The sequence below is a fragment of the Rhincodon typus genome, chromosome 2, assembly GCF_021869965.1.
Source record: "Rhincodon typus isolate 14 chromosome 2, sRhiTyp1.1, whole genome shotgun sequence".
Classification (NCBI taxonomy): Eukaryota; Metazoa; Chordata; class Chondrichthyes; order Orectolobiformes; family Rhincodontidae; genus Rhincodon; species Rhincodon typus.
Window position 1 is genome coordinate 43496916 of NC_063333.1, and position 15547 is coordinate 43512462.

Sequence of the window (15547 nt, forward strand, 5' to 3'; positions counted from 1 at the left end):
CCACCTACATTCTCCTTCAAATCATTTATGTATTACAAACAGGGTCCCAGACGGGTCCCTGCAGAATGTCACTGGTCACAGATCTCTAGTCAGAAAAATACCCTTCCACTACTACCCTCTGTCTTCTCTGACTAAGTCAATTCTGTATTCATCTTACCAGCTCGCTGTGATATGAATAATTACATCTTGCCAAACAGAAAAATGACCCATCTATTTTACTTTTTAGTTCCTGTTAGCTAGTCAATTTTCCATCCATGTCAAAATGCTACCTCCTACATGGCAGTCATTTTTCACAATAACATTTGATGTAGCTCCTTACCAAGTGCCTTCTGGAAATCTGATTATAGATCTACCTCTTCCCCTCTATCTGTGGTACACGTTACTTTATAATATAACTCCAATAAATTTGTTAAACATGATTTCCTTTTCACAAAACCATATTAATGCTGCGTGATTATTTTGCATTTTCTAAGAATTATAAATTTTCTAAGCAATTATATCCTGTTCTTTAAGTTTAATACTATCTTTAACTTTTTTATTAACCGCAGATGGTGGGTTCTCCAGTTGGAATTTTTCTTTCTCATTGGAATGTTAACTGTTCTGTGTATTGTGATCCAGAAGGTGGTGGGAATATGGAATGCATGACCTGGGAAGGTAGTTGAGGCAGGAAACCTTACAACCTTTAAAAACTTGGATGAGTACTTGAAATGTCATAGCCTTCAAGGCTAGGGGCCAAGTGTAGATTTAGAGGAGATTTTGTTGGCACGGACTCAATGGGCCAAAAGGCTTCTTCCGTATTGTATGATACTTTGATACATGCTCTTAAACGTCTACTGTTGTATCACTATTGACCTACCCCTTAACGTACTTTGGCAGTTCACTTTAGTTAGTTTTATGATAATACCATTATTAATTAACAGAGCCATTCTTCTACTATTTCATAGCCTCCTGTCCTTCCTAAATGTCATGTAATCTTCCATTTTCAGGTCCCAGTCCATGTCATGCTGTAGTCATGTCGCTGTAATGATTATCACATCATTCTTATGTTTATCAGTTCAACTGCTATTTGCATTCAGATACAGAACCTTTAGTTTTGTCCTTTTATTATTTTTGTAACTATGAGATTCTTCTGTTGATTTAATCTTAGATTGCTGGGATCCAAGCACTGATCTCTGTGGTACCCCACTAGTTACTGGCCATGTGGAAAAAGACCCATTTATCTGTCTGCTGAACAGTTCTCAATCCATTTCAGTGCACAATCTCTAATGCTGTATGATTTAATTTCACATACTAATATCTTATGTGGGACCCTATCAAAAGCCTTTTGAAAATCCAAATAATTCAAATCTACTGTCTCCCCCTTATCTGCTTTATTAATTACATCCTTAAAATAATTCTTGCAGATTGTCAAACTTGACTTCCCTTTCATAAATTCCTGCTGACTCTGTCCGATCTTGTCACTATGTTCCAAGTGGTTTTTATAATAGGCTCTAACTTTTTCTCCCACTACCAATGTCACGCTGACCAGTCGACAATTCAGTGTTTTCTCTCTGCCTTCCTTCTTAAATAGTGAGGTTACATTAGCTCCCCTCCAGTGCATAGGAACTCTTTCAGAGTGTATAGAATTTTGGAAGATGACCATTAGCACACCTATTATTTCTCGAGTCACTTTCTGAAGTACTTTGAGATGACACTTATTCCTAGAGATTTGCCTTTAATTCCATTAGTTTCCCCAATACCATTTCCCTACTAATATGAATTCTTTCAATTCCTCCTTCCCATCAGGCCCTGTGTTCCCTTTTTTTTTGGGATGTTATTTATGACTTCCATTGTGAACAGAAAACTAAAGTATGCTTTTAATTGGTCTGCCATCTCTTTGTTCCGCCTTATAAACTTCCCTGCTTCTGACTGTAGGGGACCTATACTTGTCCTTACATATCTTTTTTCTCTTTACATACCAAGAGAAGCTTTTACTACTGGTTCGTATGTTTCCTACAAGCTTACTCTCATACTCTATTTCCTCCTCTAATCAGTCTCTTTGTCTCCTTTGTTGGAAACTAAACTGTTCCCAATTCTCAAGTCTGTTGCTTTTTTTGGTCAATTCATATGCCTCTCCCATTGTCTTAAATAGTTTCATCATTGCATCCCTACTTTACCATCCCCTTTTTTCTTTTTTATATATCTTATTAACTTATCATCAGTTTCTGTACACATGAAACATTAGCCAGAGTTTTTACTCATATACTCTGTGAAAATGTATAACAGAAAGCTGAAGTGAAGTGAAAGGTGATGAATAATGTATAAAGATTTTCAGTTCGACGGTGAAAGGATAGGGTTTAGTTCTTCATCTGTGATCAGCATAGCACGCTAATACTTGAACCAAGGTTGGTACACACAAGAAAATTCAATCCCTCTGATATGCTCCGATAGAGTTGAAACTGGCTTTTTAATCCTGCACATGGGTATTCCTCAAAGGGAAAAAAAACTGTATCTGCACTTTGGGACATAATCCATAAGGAAGGGCTTCCTGTTGAGCAGTGGCTTGTTGGCTCCTCATCACGTTTGTACTCACAAAAAAATACACAATCCAATCTATTTTTACTTGCCTCTTCCCCTTTTGTAAGTTTGAAGTTTCCCTTGCATTTGTAAGTGTGGAATTCTGTAGATTTCTCTCTCCAGGCAGCCTATAATTTACATCTTCAGCCATTTTGGCAACAGCCTAGTGGTATTATCGCTGGACTGTTAATCCAGAGACCCAAATAAAGTTCTGGGGACCCAGGTTCGAATCCTGCCATGGCAATTGGTGGAATTTGAATTCAATAAAATATCTGGAATTAAGAATCTAATGATGATCATGAATCCATTGTCATTTGTTGGGAAAAACCCATCTGGTTCACTGATGGCCTTTAGGGAGGGAAATCTGTCATCCTTACCTGGTCTGGCCTACATGTGACTCCAGACCCACAGCAATGTGGTTGACTCTCAGTTCTGAGGAAGGGTCACCAGACCCGAAACGTTAATTCTGTTTTCTCCTCCACAGATGCTGCCAGACCTGCTGAGCTTTTTCAGCAACTTTGTTTTTGTGACTGTGACATTTCACTTGTTTTGTGGAGCTCAACTATAACTTTTTCCATAATCTCAATTAACACCACATATGACAATTACTTTTCCTGGATCAGAAGGTTAGTATTCTATTTAGCAGTACTTCAATATGAACATTAAATATATATTTGTATTCTTTATCAGCACATTTATATGTAAACACTGTGACTGTAACTATTGAGGAACAGCCACACAGAAGTAAATAAGTAATATTTAAAAATCTACACACAACTTCAACGTACATACGTTTCATGTATGCACACAAATACAGAAATAGGACAAACATTTAAATTCCCAATATTATAGAATTCTGCAGCTTTGAATCCTTTATTCATTAATGGGATGAGGGCATCACTGGCTAGGCAGCATTTATTGCCCATCCCTAATTGCTCAAAGGGCAGTTGACAGTCATCATCATCATAGAATCCCTACAGTGTGGAAACAGGCCCTTGAGCCCATCAAGTCCACACTGACCCTCACAGCATCCCACCCAGACCCATCCCCACTACAACCCACCTAACCAACACATCCCTGAACACTACGAGCAATTTAGCACGGCCAATCCACTGAGCCTGCACATCTTTGGACTGTGGGAGGAAACTGGAGCACCCAGAGAAAACCCAGCCAGACACAGGGAGAATGTGCAAACTCCACACAGTCACCCAAGGGTGGAATTGAACCTGGGTCCCTGGCGCTGTGAGGCAGCAGGGCTAACCACTGAGCCACTGTGCTGCCCCATCAGCCACATTGCTGTGGGTATGGAGTCATACGTAGGCCAGACCAGGTAAGGATGGCAGTTTCCTTCCCTAAAGGACATTAGTGAACCAGATCGGTTTTTCCGACAATCAACAATGGATTCATGGTCATTATTAGATTCTTAATTCCAGATATTTTATTGAATACAAATTCCACTATCTGCTGTGGCAGGATTTGAACCTGGGTCCCCAGAACGTTATTTAGGTCTCTGGATTAATAGTCTAGCAATAATAGGCCATTGCTTCCCCTTCAATTAGGCTCAAAAAAAACCCCATTAAAAGTATGAAAAGAGGGGAAAAATCTTGAAATCTATGCAAGAGAAATTTCTCAATTTGTACTTTTCTAGCTCAGCAAGGAAGGAAGCAGTGTTGGTTCCAATGCTGGTATAGCAAGAACAGCAGCATATTTGGGACAGAATTTAGAGATCAGTTAACAAATAATGCAATGTAACAAGGATAAAGCTTGATATAAGACACAGCAGAAGAAGGGAATAATCCAATGAAGGGATGATATTTGCCAAGGCCATCAAACTTAAAGTGGAGGGAGAAAGCAAGACAAACTTCTCATTGCACCAAGGAATCAGACAAGAGTCGGGAAAATTGATGACAGGACAAACTAAAAGACTTTGTAGCTGAATGCATATAGCTTTTGGAAAAAAAGTTAGTAAGTTAACATTGCAAATTGAGATAAGTGGGTATGACCTGATGGCAATTATAGAGATGTGGTTAAGGGAGACCAGGCCTGGGAGGTGAATATACAAGGGTACTTAGTGTTTAGTGAGGATAAGAAGAAAGGAAAAGGAGGTGGCGTAATTTGTTAGCAAAGAATGAAAGCAGTGCTGTAGTGAATGACGTAGGCAGTAGAGATATAAGCATTGAGTCAGTCAGGCTAGAAATAGAAATAGCAAGGAAGCAAAGTCCCTACTGGGAGTAATCTATCGGCCCCCTAACAGTAGCTCCACATTAAGACACAATGTAAACCAGTGTATTCATAGACGGAATTAATCAATATGATGAGGGTAGCCTCAAGCGAGAGTTCATGGAGTTTGTTAGAATTTGTTTCTTGGACCAATATGTTGGAGAACTAACCAGGGAGCAAGTTATTTTGGATTTAGAATTAGCAGTGAGCAAATAGGAAGGCAAACAACATTAGCCTTCTTCGTAAGTGGACTCAAGTACAGAAATAAAGATATCTTGCTGAAATTGTATGGACCTTGGTGATAGTACACCTGGAATATTGTGTACTCTTTTGACCCCCTTATACAAGCAGCATTTGTATTCCCTAGAGATTCAAAGAATGAGATGATGTCATGGAAACGTACAAAATTCTTACAGGACGTGACATAGGGTTGATAAAAATAAGATGTTTCACCTGGCTAGTGACTCTAGAAACAGGGGACATTAGGTCATTGTAGGGGGTAGATCATTCACAACTGTGTTAAGGAGGAATTCCATCAATCAGAAAGTGATGACTCTTTGAAATTATTGACCCCAGAGGTCCGTTGAAGCTCAATCAATGAGCTTGTTCAAGACTGAAATGACTTCAAGAGATCTGGTGGGACGGTGTGTAAGTAGCTTTGAGATAAATGGTCAGTCATGACCTACTTGAATTGCAGAGCAGGCCTACTCTCATTTCTATTCTCGTATAGGCATTAAATTCAAATTGGTATTATTTTGTGCTGTGAATTTGGACCCCAATCAGGTTGAGAATAACAGTTTCATCCCAATAGAAGGGTAGTTTAGTTTTGAAAGTCTTCAGGCCATCAAATAAGTCTAAAACTATTTTAGCAGCTTTGTCATAGTCAAAATTATTGAAAACTCAGTAGCCTGCCCATATGTCTCAGGGGGAGACAGTAATGAAGAGAATCACATCCGTTGAACACGCAGACAGTTGTTGGAAGAAAGTGCTTACAACCTCATTAGTTGAGGAAGAATCTTTTAAGAGAAGACAAAAATGATACTGCACTGGGGTGGAAGAGCTATAAAGAATACTACTGGGAAAAAGTATTGAATCTTTCTTTGTTATATATGAATTATATAGTTTTCCTTTTCTTTAGTAAATTTATGATATGTTGCTAAAAATATACATTAACAGCCTTGTATGAATATGTTCAAGACCTACCACCGTAATAACCAACAACAAAAATAGAACTTATGGTCTATCAAACCAGCTTTCACTCTGTGACCTGAATTCCTGGCTGGGGTCAAAACAACACGTATGAACAGAGTTCAGATCTTCGTTTATTAGATGTTGACACCAGAATTACATGGTTATACATATCAGGAAGGACTGATAGCCTGGTTGAAGATGTCTGTGGGGTGACCTAATGGAGGTCTTTAAAATTATGATAAATTTTGATTGAGTAAATATGGTGAGAATTTTTTCTCTAAGCATAACGAGAGACCATTGATATAACTTGATCACCAAGAAATCCAAAAGATCATTCAGAAAGAACTTCTTTATCCAATGAATATGGAACTTGTGACGAAAGGGAAAAGTTGAAGAGAACAATATATATGTATTTAAGGAAAAGCCAGACAGGCATTTGGGGAAGAAGCGATAGTTATGATGGTAGCTTTGGATGAGAAGAGCTGGAAGAAAGTTCAAGAAGAGCATAAACATCAGCATGGAATGGTTGGGCTGAATGCCCTGTTTCATTGTTTTTAAGCATGTGTAATCCTATGTGTAATCAAATTGACAATAATTTAACAATTAATAAAATTTGCATGTTGTACCAGACTAATAGTGACACAATAAAGACAACAGACCTGGTCTACAAATCTCAACAAAAATGTATTGAGAGAGAGATAACAAGGTGTAGAGCTGGATGAACACAGCAGGCCAAACAGCATCAGAGGAGCAGGAAGGCTGACGTTTCAGGCCTAGACCCTTCTTCAGAAATGGGGGAGGGGAAGGGGCTTCTGAAATAAATAGGGAGAGAGGGGGAGGCGGATAGAAGATGGATAGAGGAGAAGATAGGTGGAGAGGAGACAGACAGGTCAAACGAGAGAGTTGCAGTGGAAGAGAGATCCCCTGAGGTTTGTCCGGAGGGAGGAGGGTAACTTCTTCAGGGTAGGCATCCTTAGAAGAGGCTTCGCAGTGGGGTTAAAATTGAATCAGAGATAGTAGGAACTGCAGATGCTGGAGAATCTGAGATAACAAGGTGTAGAGCTGGATGAACACAGCAGGCCAAGCAGCATCAGAGGAGCAGGAAGGCTGATGTTTTGGGTCTAGACCCTTCTTCAGAAATGGGGGAGGGGAAGGGGATTCTGAAATAAATAGGGAAACAGGGGGAGGCAAATAGAAGATGGATAAAGGAGAAGATAGGTGGAGAGGAAACAGACAGGTCAAATGAGAGAGTTGTCAATCAACATCCATTAGAACTACCAGGAGAATTTTTCTTCTGAAAAGTCTGTTAGCTGGGGTAAACCTTCACACTTGTGAGTTTGGTCTAAGAGTAACGATCATTTTATAATCATAGCATTAATCTGAACTTGTAAACAATATAGTTTGGTGTAGAATCTGTTATCTTACTTACAATCATAGAATCCCTACAGTGTGGAAGCAAGCTATTCAGCCCAACAAATCCACACCGACAATCTGAAAAGCATCCCACCCAGACCCACCTCGCTGTAACCCTGCATGTCCTATGGCTAACCCACCTAGCCTGCACATCCCTGAACGTAATCGGCAATTTAGTATGACCAATCTACTTAACCTGCACATTTTTGGACTGTGGGAGGAAACCGGAGTAGCCAGTAGAAACAGGGAGAATGTGCAAAACCTACACAGACAGTCACCCAAGGGTGGGATTGAACCATGGTCCCTGGTGCTGTGAGGCAACAGTGCTAGCCACTAAGCCACCCTTTAAAGAACACTTACTGGTGCACTGCTTGCTCAGATATAGCACATACTCCCCATCAGGGAATTAAACCCCATTCTCCCGTGTGAAAGACAAGGATACTAATCCTGTTACTAATGAGGAGCTGCTAAGTATAGGAGTAGTATAAGACTAAAATATTTCATGTATTCTATTTGCTTCACCTATCCAAAGAATATGTACACAAACTGAAGCAATTACTGTATTTCTAATGTGTTTGCTTCACAAATAATAATTCTTCTGATGCTTTGCTCTCATTTTCCTAAATATAGTGATATGTGGATTATTCTAACAGCAGTTAGTTGCCTTATTTGGATAAGATAATTCCAGAAAAGTTAAGAATCTTGGACATAAGCTAAGTTTTTCTACAGCATTCTCCACTTACCGATCTAGATGGGACATGACTGTTTTAGAGATATCAGCCCCAGCCTCTTGCAGGATTCGGATGATGTGAAAAGGTGAATCACTATTTCTGCCTGGGTGAATGATGACAGGGCAGCCGAGCTGTGTTTGTGCCTCAGCTGTAGCTTGAAGAACTTTTCGCTCACTCTCCATCATTGGCCAAGAGCAGCCAATTTCTCCGATCACTCCACACTTGATGTCAGTTCCATCAGCTCCATGGAGAATTTCATTCACCAGAATATCTGTTAGCTACAGCAAACCAAACCTGGTGATATAATTAAACCAGCATTCCACAATAACTAACATGTTAAAAATAGTGCTCATGGCAAAGATAACTGTTGTACTTCGCCCAGCAATTTCTACATAAACTCAAAATCTCCCGATTTCGCTTCTTATTATGTTTTCATGTTGTTGATAAGCTTCATCCTTTGCCACTACCCCAACCATGATGATCACCCTACCCCTGTCAATGTGAAGATTCTAATATTTGACAAGACTACTTAAAACCACTTCATCATTTCCCCAACCATCCACATCTTCATGTCCAGCCTAATCCTGCCAATGCCATCCTCTGATGTCACCATCACCTCTGAAGTTTCTCCACTTTGAGTGTCTTCCTCTGCTTTAGAACATTCCATATACTTCCACCTCTGTCACTTTTCATCTTCACCCTCAAGTTCAAAGACTATATCTTCAGTGCAGTTTGTGACAACTTAGCCAATGGCCATTAGATCTGGCCTGGAAAAATAATATCTCGCTCAGTTTACATCAAAATTGGGTCACTTTCTAGCATCTCTGGAGTGTAAGCGATATCTTGAACTTCATTCTCCGCTGGAAACCATCCATAACTCACCACCTTAGCACTGCACCCACATGGATCTTGTTGTTGATTTTGTTTCATTGCTGCTTGTACAATATCCTTTCTGCCTGCACAATATCCTTTCTGCCTGCAAACAATATACTGTTTGCCTCCAAAACAGTTATATGTGGTCAAATAGAATCCATAACCTATAAAGTATGTTGGTAAATCCGGAGGTTATCGAGGTTGCCACAAAAAACACATGTTATTTCTTTATTGCTACAATTACACCAGCACACCTTCTGCACTGGCTTTTTGAGCCTCAGTGACATTATCAATAAATGTGAGGTCAGATTTCATGTGTTATGTCAACTTTCTTCACAATTGCAGCTTTGATACTTCAATCTTTGCAATGCTATTCGATTATGTATCAACTAAACCAGAATTTCTTACAAATCAACATTGGGAAAGAAAAACTACTTAGCTTCCAGTAGAATTGACACACCTTGACCTAATTCCTTCACCTTCCTGAATATCACTTGAAGCTTAGCTCAACCATACTCAATTATTGTTACTTGGCTTCAAGCTAAAAAAAATCTCAAAAAACATAGCCAGCTATCAACAAGATCAATGATTTCTCTCCAACTTTATGTCACACCAAAAGCTGCAAACTACTTCATCTATATTTTTTGCCAATTACAAACCTCAAACCTGCGACATCTCTCCTTGATTTGGCTAATATTCATTATGGCTAAAACTCTTCACAGCTTCACTATTTAAGGCAACTAAATGGACAACAATGAGGGTCAACAATAGTGATGTGTAGGCATGCGCTAAGTATGTCATGCTGGCTACTATGGACAGGTGAAGAAAAGCTTTGGGCAGAAGCTTCCTTAGTCCCTAAATGGTATGGACAATGGTGAGTCAGTTGGGAAATTTGACAAGATCAGAAGAAATGAGATTTTGGACATCGAGAGAAAAAGTCCAATTTTGTAACAAAGTTTTGCACGGTGAGATGTGTCTTGTTAGTGATTGGCAAGAGGCCTATTTGCACACATTTGCATGCAACTAATATCTAATCCCATTTCACAGTTGATGGGAGGACAAAGAAAAAAATATGAAGAATTGGAAGTGTCACCTAGACTGAGAGACTGAGTCTGTGATTCACTCTGTGAAGCATGACCACTGTTACCTTCCATCCTCATCCAGATCACAAGCCCAACTGGAATTAAAATGGTTGCCACCACATCAAAGTGGGTGGATTAACTATTCAATTCTGTGATGGAGAGGGTTCACCTTTGTGTGATGTGTGGACCTTCAAAGTGCAATTAAATAGATACCCACACAGTACAGCTGAAAGATATCTGTTATCACAAAATGCTGTATGTGAACCTTGCACATTGATCCTTCTATGTTGACTGAAAATCCTGGTCCAAGCACTGCTGACCACAATATTCAACATTATGGATCAATCCTACGAATGCTGTGAGACACAAGTACTTTACTGCAGCCTAGAAAAATTCTCCCCTGTTGACAAAATGGCAATCACCTTCCAGGGTTCTATATATGGCCTACATAAAGTGCAGAGCTACTCACTTCACATCTTTAACAATAAAAGGTTCACACCATTGTCGCATATGCAGTGCTGATTTTCTTGGATACTATAGGGACTGGGGATGGGGGGAACAAGTCCTTATTATTGTTGCCGTATGTTTAATCTGCTACATGAGCTAAAAAGAACAACATATATCTGAATTAGGGCAGAGGTTTGCAACATCAAGGTAGAAGCATCCCACTCGTCTCCTTTTTGGGGACTTCCATGTCCCAATATTTGAAGGACTTTGTTCAAATATTCTCGTGTTTACTATGACTGCTGAATGAGGGGTCACTATATTTCTGATATTGTCCACATAGGATTATAAGAACTGTCCCAAATAGATCCAAGCACAAAGGCTGTGGTCATCCCTGCTTTCACTGCACTTGTGCTGCTGCCTGAATGGATGAGAAATGCATGCTCAAGGCCAGCATCAACCTCTGGCAGATGTGGAGGTGACCCCTATAGTGGATCTTCCAGCTATAGTTGCCCTCATGATAAAGCAAAAATACAGGAAAGTCACAGTGGTGCATCTTCCATGGGAATGCCATGCATATCAGAGAGGGACAGTGGCACTATGCTATGTTCAGAAATGGAGGTCAGAATGCTATTTCATTTGTCCAGTGTATCTGCAATGCGACACTTTCTTCCATTGGGGTCAGCAGTGATATAGGATGGTCCCTTCTCAGCAGGATTCCATGCAGTTCATGTTTGGCATTACTGTTCGGAGAGAGGGCATTGCTTGATTTTCAGAATCTCTGCCCCATGCAACTGGAGGATGCATCAAGGCAACGGGATGAACAATGAGATTCATGAAAGCTGCAGCATTGTGCCAAGAACATGAGAACGTTCTTTAAAATGAGCTGCACCTTCCTAGAGTGCAGCAACATCAGCCAAAGCAATGTAGACAAGGCTTCCTCGTGAACCTGGACTAGTGGAACTGAGTTATGTGAAGTCATTTCTCACTGACTGCAAATGTTTTGATGTTGTCGAGACCAGCATATCCTGTGTAATTCCCTGTGACTGCAAAAGTACAGATTAACACTTTCATCTTGCTATGTAGTTCAGGCTGTTTAATAAATGTTGAGTTTATAAACAGATGGAAGCCTTCACAATATCTGATAGATGTACATTCAAACTTGACGAAGTTTCATGCTAACATGAGTGCTTTGGAAAGGATAGCTATCATTCAGTCAGGGTTAGTATATTGTGTGACGTTAAGATGTCTAGCCTCTTAACCTTCATTCTTACCACTGCAGCTAAAATGACATTCACTCACACAGCTGATGATGAAAAGTGTACACATATTTACAAGTGTGATCACATATTTATATTGAAGTGTCACCAATGCCATCTATGTGCCCTCATAAGGTCTTTTTCTTCTTCCTATCCCTCCCACTCTGTCTCACTGCAGTCCCGGAGTCTGCAGCTGGAGTTGCAGGGGCCTGATGTATAGTGAAGCCTCTTGGCCTTGAAGGATTGGTTGGACAACCCAAGGGCTTTTGTGGTTACAGGGTTCAGATATGCTGTATGTATCCTGCACAGATACCTTTAAGTCCATCAAGATTGAGTGTGGAGAGTGAGTGGAGGTAAAGGGCCCATCCACCACAGGAGTTTTCTGAAAGGAGGCTTTTTTCATAGATTCATAGAATCCCTACAGTGTGGAAACAGGCTCTTCGGCCCAACAAGCCCACACCAACCCATAGAGCATCCCACCCAGACCCAACCCCCTGTAACCCACTGAATCGACACATCCCTGAACACTAAAGGCAATTTAGCATGGCCAATTCACCTAGCCTGCACATCTTGGGACTGTGGGAGGAAATCAGAGCACCCGGAGGAAACCCACGCAGACACGGGGAGAATGTGCAAACTCGACACAGACAGTTGCCCGAGGGTGGAATCAAACCCGGGTCCCTGGAACTGTGAGGCAGCAGTGCTAACCACGGAGCTACCGTGCCACCCAAAGAGACTTGTGGGTAATCTGCATGTAGTTCCTCCTTTGGCTGGGCCAGAACCATCCAGTCCCCTTGTGATAAAAGGTCATGTGGACTGAGGTCAAAGTTCTTTGAACTCAAAGTCCTTCAATGTGGTTGACTCTTAACTACCCTTTGTGATGGGCAATAGATGCAAGCCTAGCCAGCGATGCTCTGATCCCATGTGCAAATTTTAAAAACCATCTATTGTCCTGATTTTGGCACTGAGCACAAATGGCTAGAGCAATACAGTATAGGTCTTTGCACAGACCCAGCAGATATTGAGTGTGTTGAACCTCCCATACTAACCAACAACCTGTGCATGGAGGCAGCCAGATGTTCACATGCCAGAGGCAGCACGATACAAATAACATGGGTGCATTCCTCCAGTCTTCAAGTCAATTTGCCCAGACAAACTGCAAAATAGGGTTGCAGTTTGGATTTATTAAGATAACATTTACAGAAGAGGTAAGGGGAGGGCCATACAGCATTTGACAATGATTCTTACTTGTTTGTTGGGACATGGAATGTTAAGCAACACCTCAAGAGTGATCTCTGTTCTCTGCCACTAAGGCAAGGATGCTCTCCTCGTAAGGACTGAGGAGATAGATGTCAGGTACCACACCACCCTTCTTAGATCTGTCCACCCAATTGTGGGCAGTTTTCTTCCCCTGGACTGAGACAAAGACAGGGATTAAGTGAGATGAGAGATTAATTGAGATGTCTGGCGGAGATGCTAGTGCTACTGCAAGTGGAGGAAAGATGGGGTGGGCTTCCAGGTGAGTGAGTCAGCTGTGCAGATGCCATGCAGGGTTAGTGCTGTGAGGGGTAGGGATGCATGGGGGTAGGGTAGTGGTGGTGGTGAGGGGGTGCTGCACGAGGTCGACAGAGTGAATGAGGGGAAATGCTGCATGCAACAGTGAGAGTGGCAGAGAGAAGTGGTGGCACTCGCCCTTGCAGACCACAAAATGTCACTCACCTTCCTGCAGTATTATCGTGTACATCTCTAGACCATGGACATCACCCTGACCTAGGTGGCAACTTCAGACCAGGCTGGTAGGGTCTGGTGCCATGGTGTCCTCTGTCTGTCCTGAGGAAAGAGGACAGCCCTCATCTGCAGCAACCTTCCCATCAGGAGCTCCAGGCCCCTGTCGGTGAAGCAGAGAGCTAATCTCCCTTTCTCAGCCACATCTGAGGCAATGCTTCACACACATCAACCATGAAGGGCAGCTCCTGAATGACAGCCTGGCACACAATTGCATCTTAAAAATGGGACCAGTGTCAGTGCAGGGAATCCCAGGAAGTCCCAGCAATAGCAAATAATTCTGCCACTAGAAAGTGCAAGACAAGGTGAGCGGACACCATTGAAGTGTGGTGCATAGATAATGAGGTGCACTGCAGACCATAGCACAAGAAATTCACAAGAGCCACATAAACAAACAAATCCTCTGTGAAACTCCCTGAAATGGACACATTGCCAGTTTCTAGCAAAATCCAGCCATTTGTATTTTTATAGCATCAATATGTCATTCAAATTCATCTTCAGGCTCTGCTCTGTGCCAAGGTTTGTCTCAAGGCTTATTCTAGAAATGTAATTAAATGTCCATGTTTCTGTTTACCTCAGTGCGATGAACAAGACTATTTCATGGTGGTGATTGAATTCTTACTAGCACAACATTCAAGCACTATCATCTATAAAGTAAAATGCACATTACTTGAATGCTTTCCTAGAGCAATAGTAAACTGATGGAGGAGAGGGATGGGGTAATAAAACACAGTCTGTAAAACCATACACACACACTGGCACTACACTAATGATTTCAAAAGCTGCAGGGTCATGAAGACAGTTATGAGGCTTCGTCAGTCACTTGATGGCATTGCTCCATATCAACTAAGGAAATTTGATGTTGTTAATCTGCAATGCTATCAATTGAACTCAGCCTAAGTAATGTAAGGACCTGACTTGATGAAGTTCCTGAGTCCAGTGGAGGAAGTATGCTGAATTCAAATCCTTGAATATTGGTGTTCTTCTGCCCCTAATCATTTCATTTCTGTATGTGAGTTTAATTTCACATGAAGTACAATTATTTTTATTTTGAAAATATACAACTACAATGATTGTGAATGATGTGCTAGAATTAACTAGTTATTTATTTAGATCAGTTTTAATATTTGTAAAACCACCTACTGTATGCAAAACTATTTTGTTCTTTACAAACAATTTAATGTGATGGGATTTCACCATGTACATCCTTCAGTAATGTTCATGAATATTTTGAGAACTACCTTAACTGTGTTTAGCACAAACAGAGAAGTCTGATAATTCCAAGATCTGCTTGACTATTGCACTGAGAAAATACACTTTACATTCTGTCTGACTCACTCCTGCAAGCTCAAAAGATAAAAAAATCAGCCACAATCAAAAGGAATAACAGGTGAGCAGTATAATGGGAAGTGATTTGCTTCTGCCAATTTACACCCCCACTGAAAATGACCTCCCTAATCAATTTCACAACTCTTTGAGACGTAAGTAATGCCCTTCAAACTTATTAGCCCTGCAAGTGTATTTTAACAAATTTTAGGAACTGAATGATTCACTAAAATTTGGGGCAATCAGTTTCCATTCTGGCATCTAAATAACTGCATTGAAAAGAAGTGGACTGACTTAACAACTGACGATTTTTAGAAATAGAAACACTCAATTTTTTTTTAAAAATTGTATCTATTCAGTACATTTCTAAGTTTGTAAGATTTACAACATAAAGCATTCAATGAAGCAGTACTGTGATATTGTCATATAGTCCACTGTGTTATAATTTTTACTGGTTTATTTTATATTAATAATGGATTAAGTGCAGTAGCATGGTCAGTCATCAGGATGCAAAAGTATGCTGTCTCACTCAGAAGAGCTGTCCTCTACAGACATAGAAGGCCATTATTTGCCAATATTATTATAACACCATGAATACTTGATGAACATTGGGATCATCACTGTATCTTGGGTGACAGTGGAAAGACCAGACTAGTAAACCGCCATG

The 15547-nt window shown here is 40.6% G+C and overlaps 1 protein-coding gene across 1 annotated transcript in view; it reads right to left on the reverse strand.

The window, feature by feature from the left end:
* Nucleotides 1-15547, reverse strand: part of pter (phosphotriesterase related) — a 26573-nt gene that overhangs the window by 8359 nt on the left and 2667 nt on the right. Inside the window, exon 3 of the mRNA XM_020526785.2 lies at nucleotides 8124-8389. Coding sequence (XP_020382374.1) covers nucleotides 8124-8389 — 266 coding nt within the window. The remainder of the gene's footprint in view (nucleotides 1-8123; nucleotides 8390-15547) is intronic.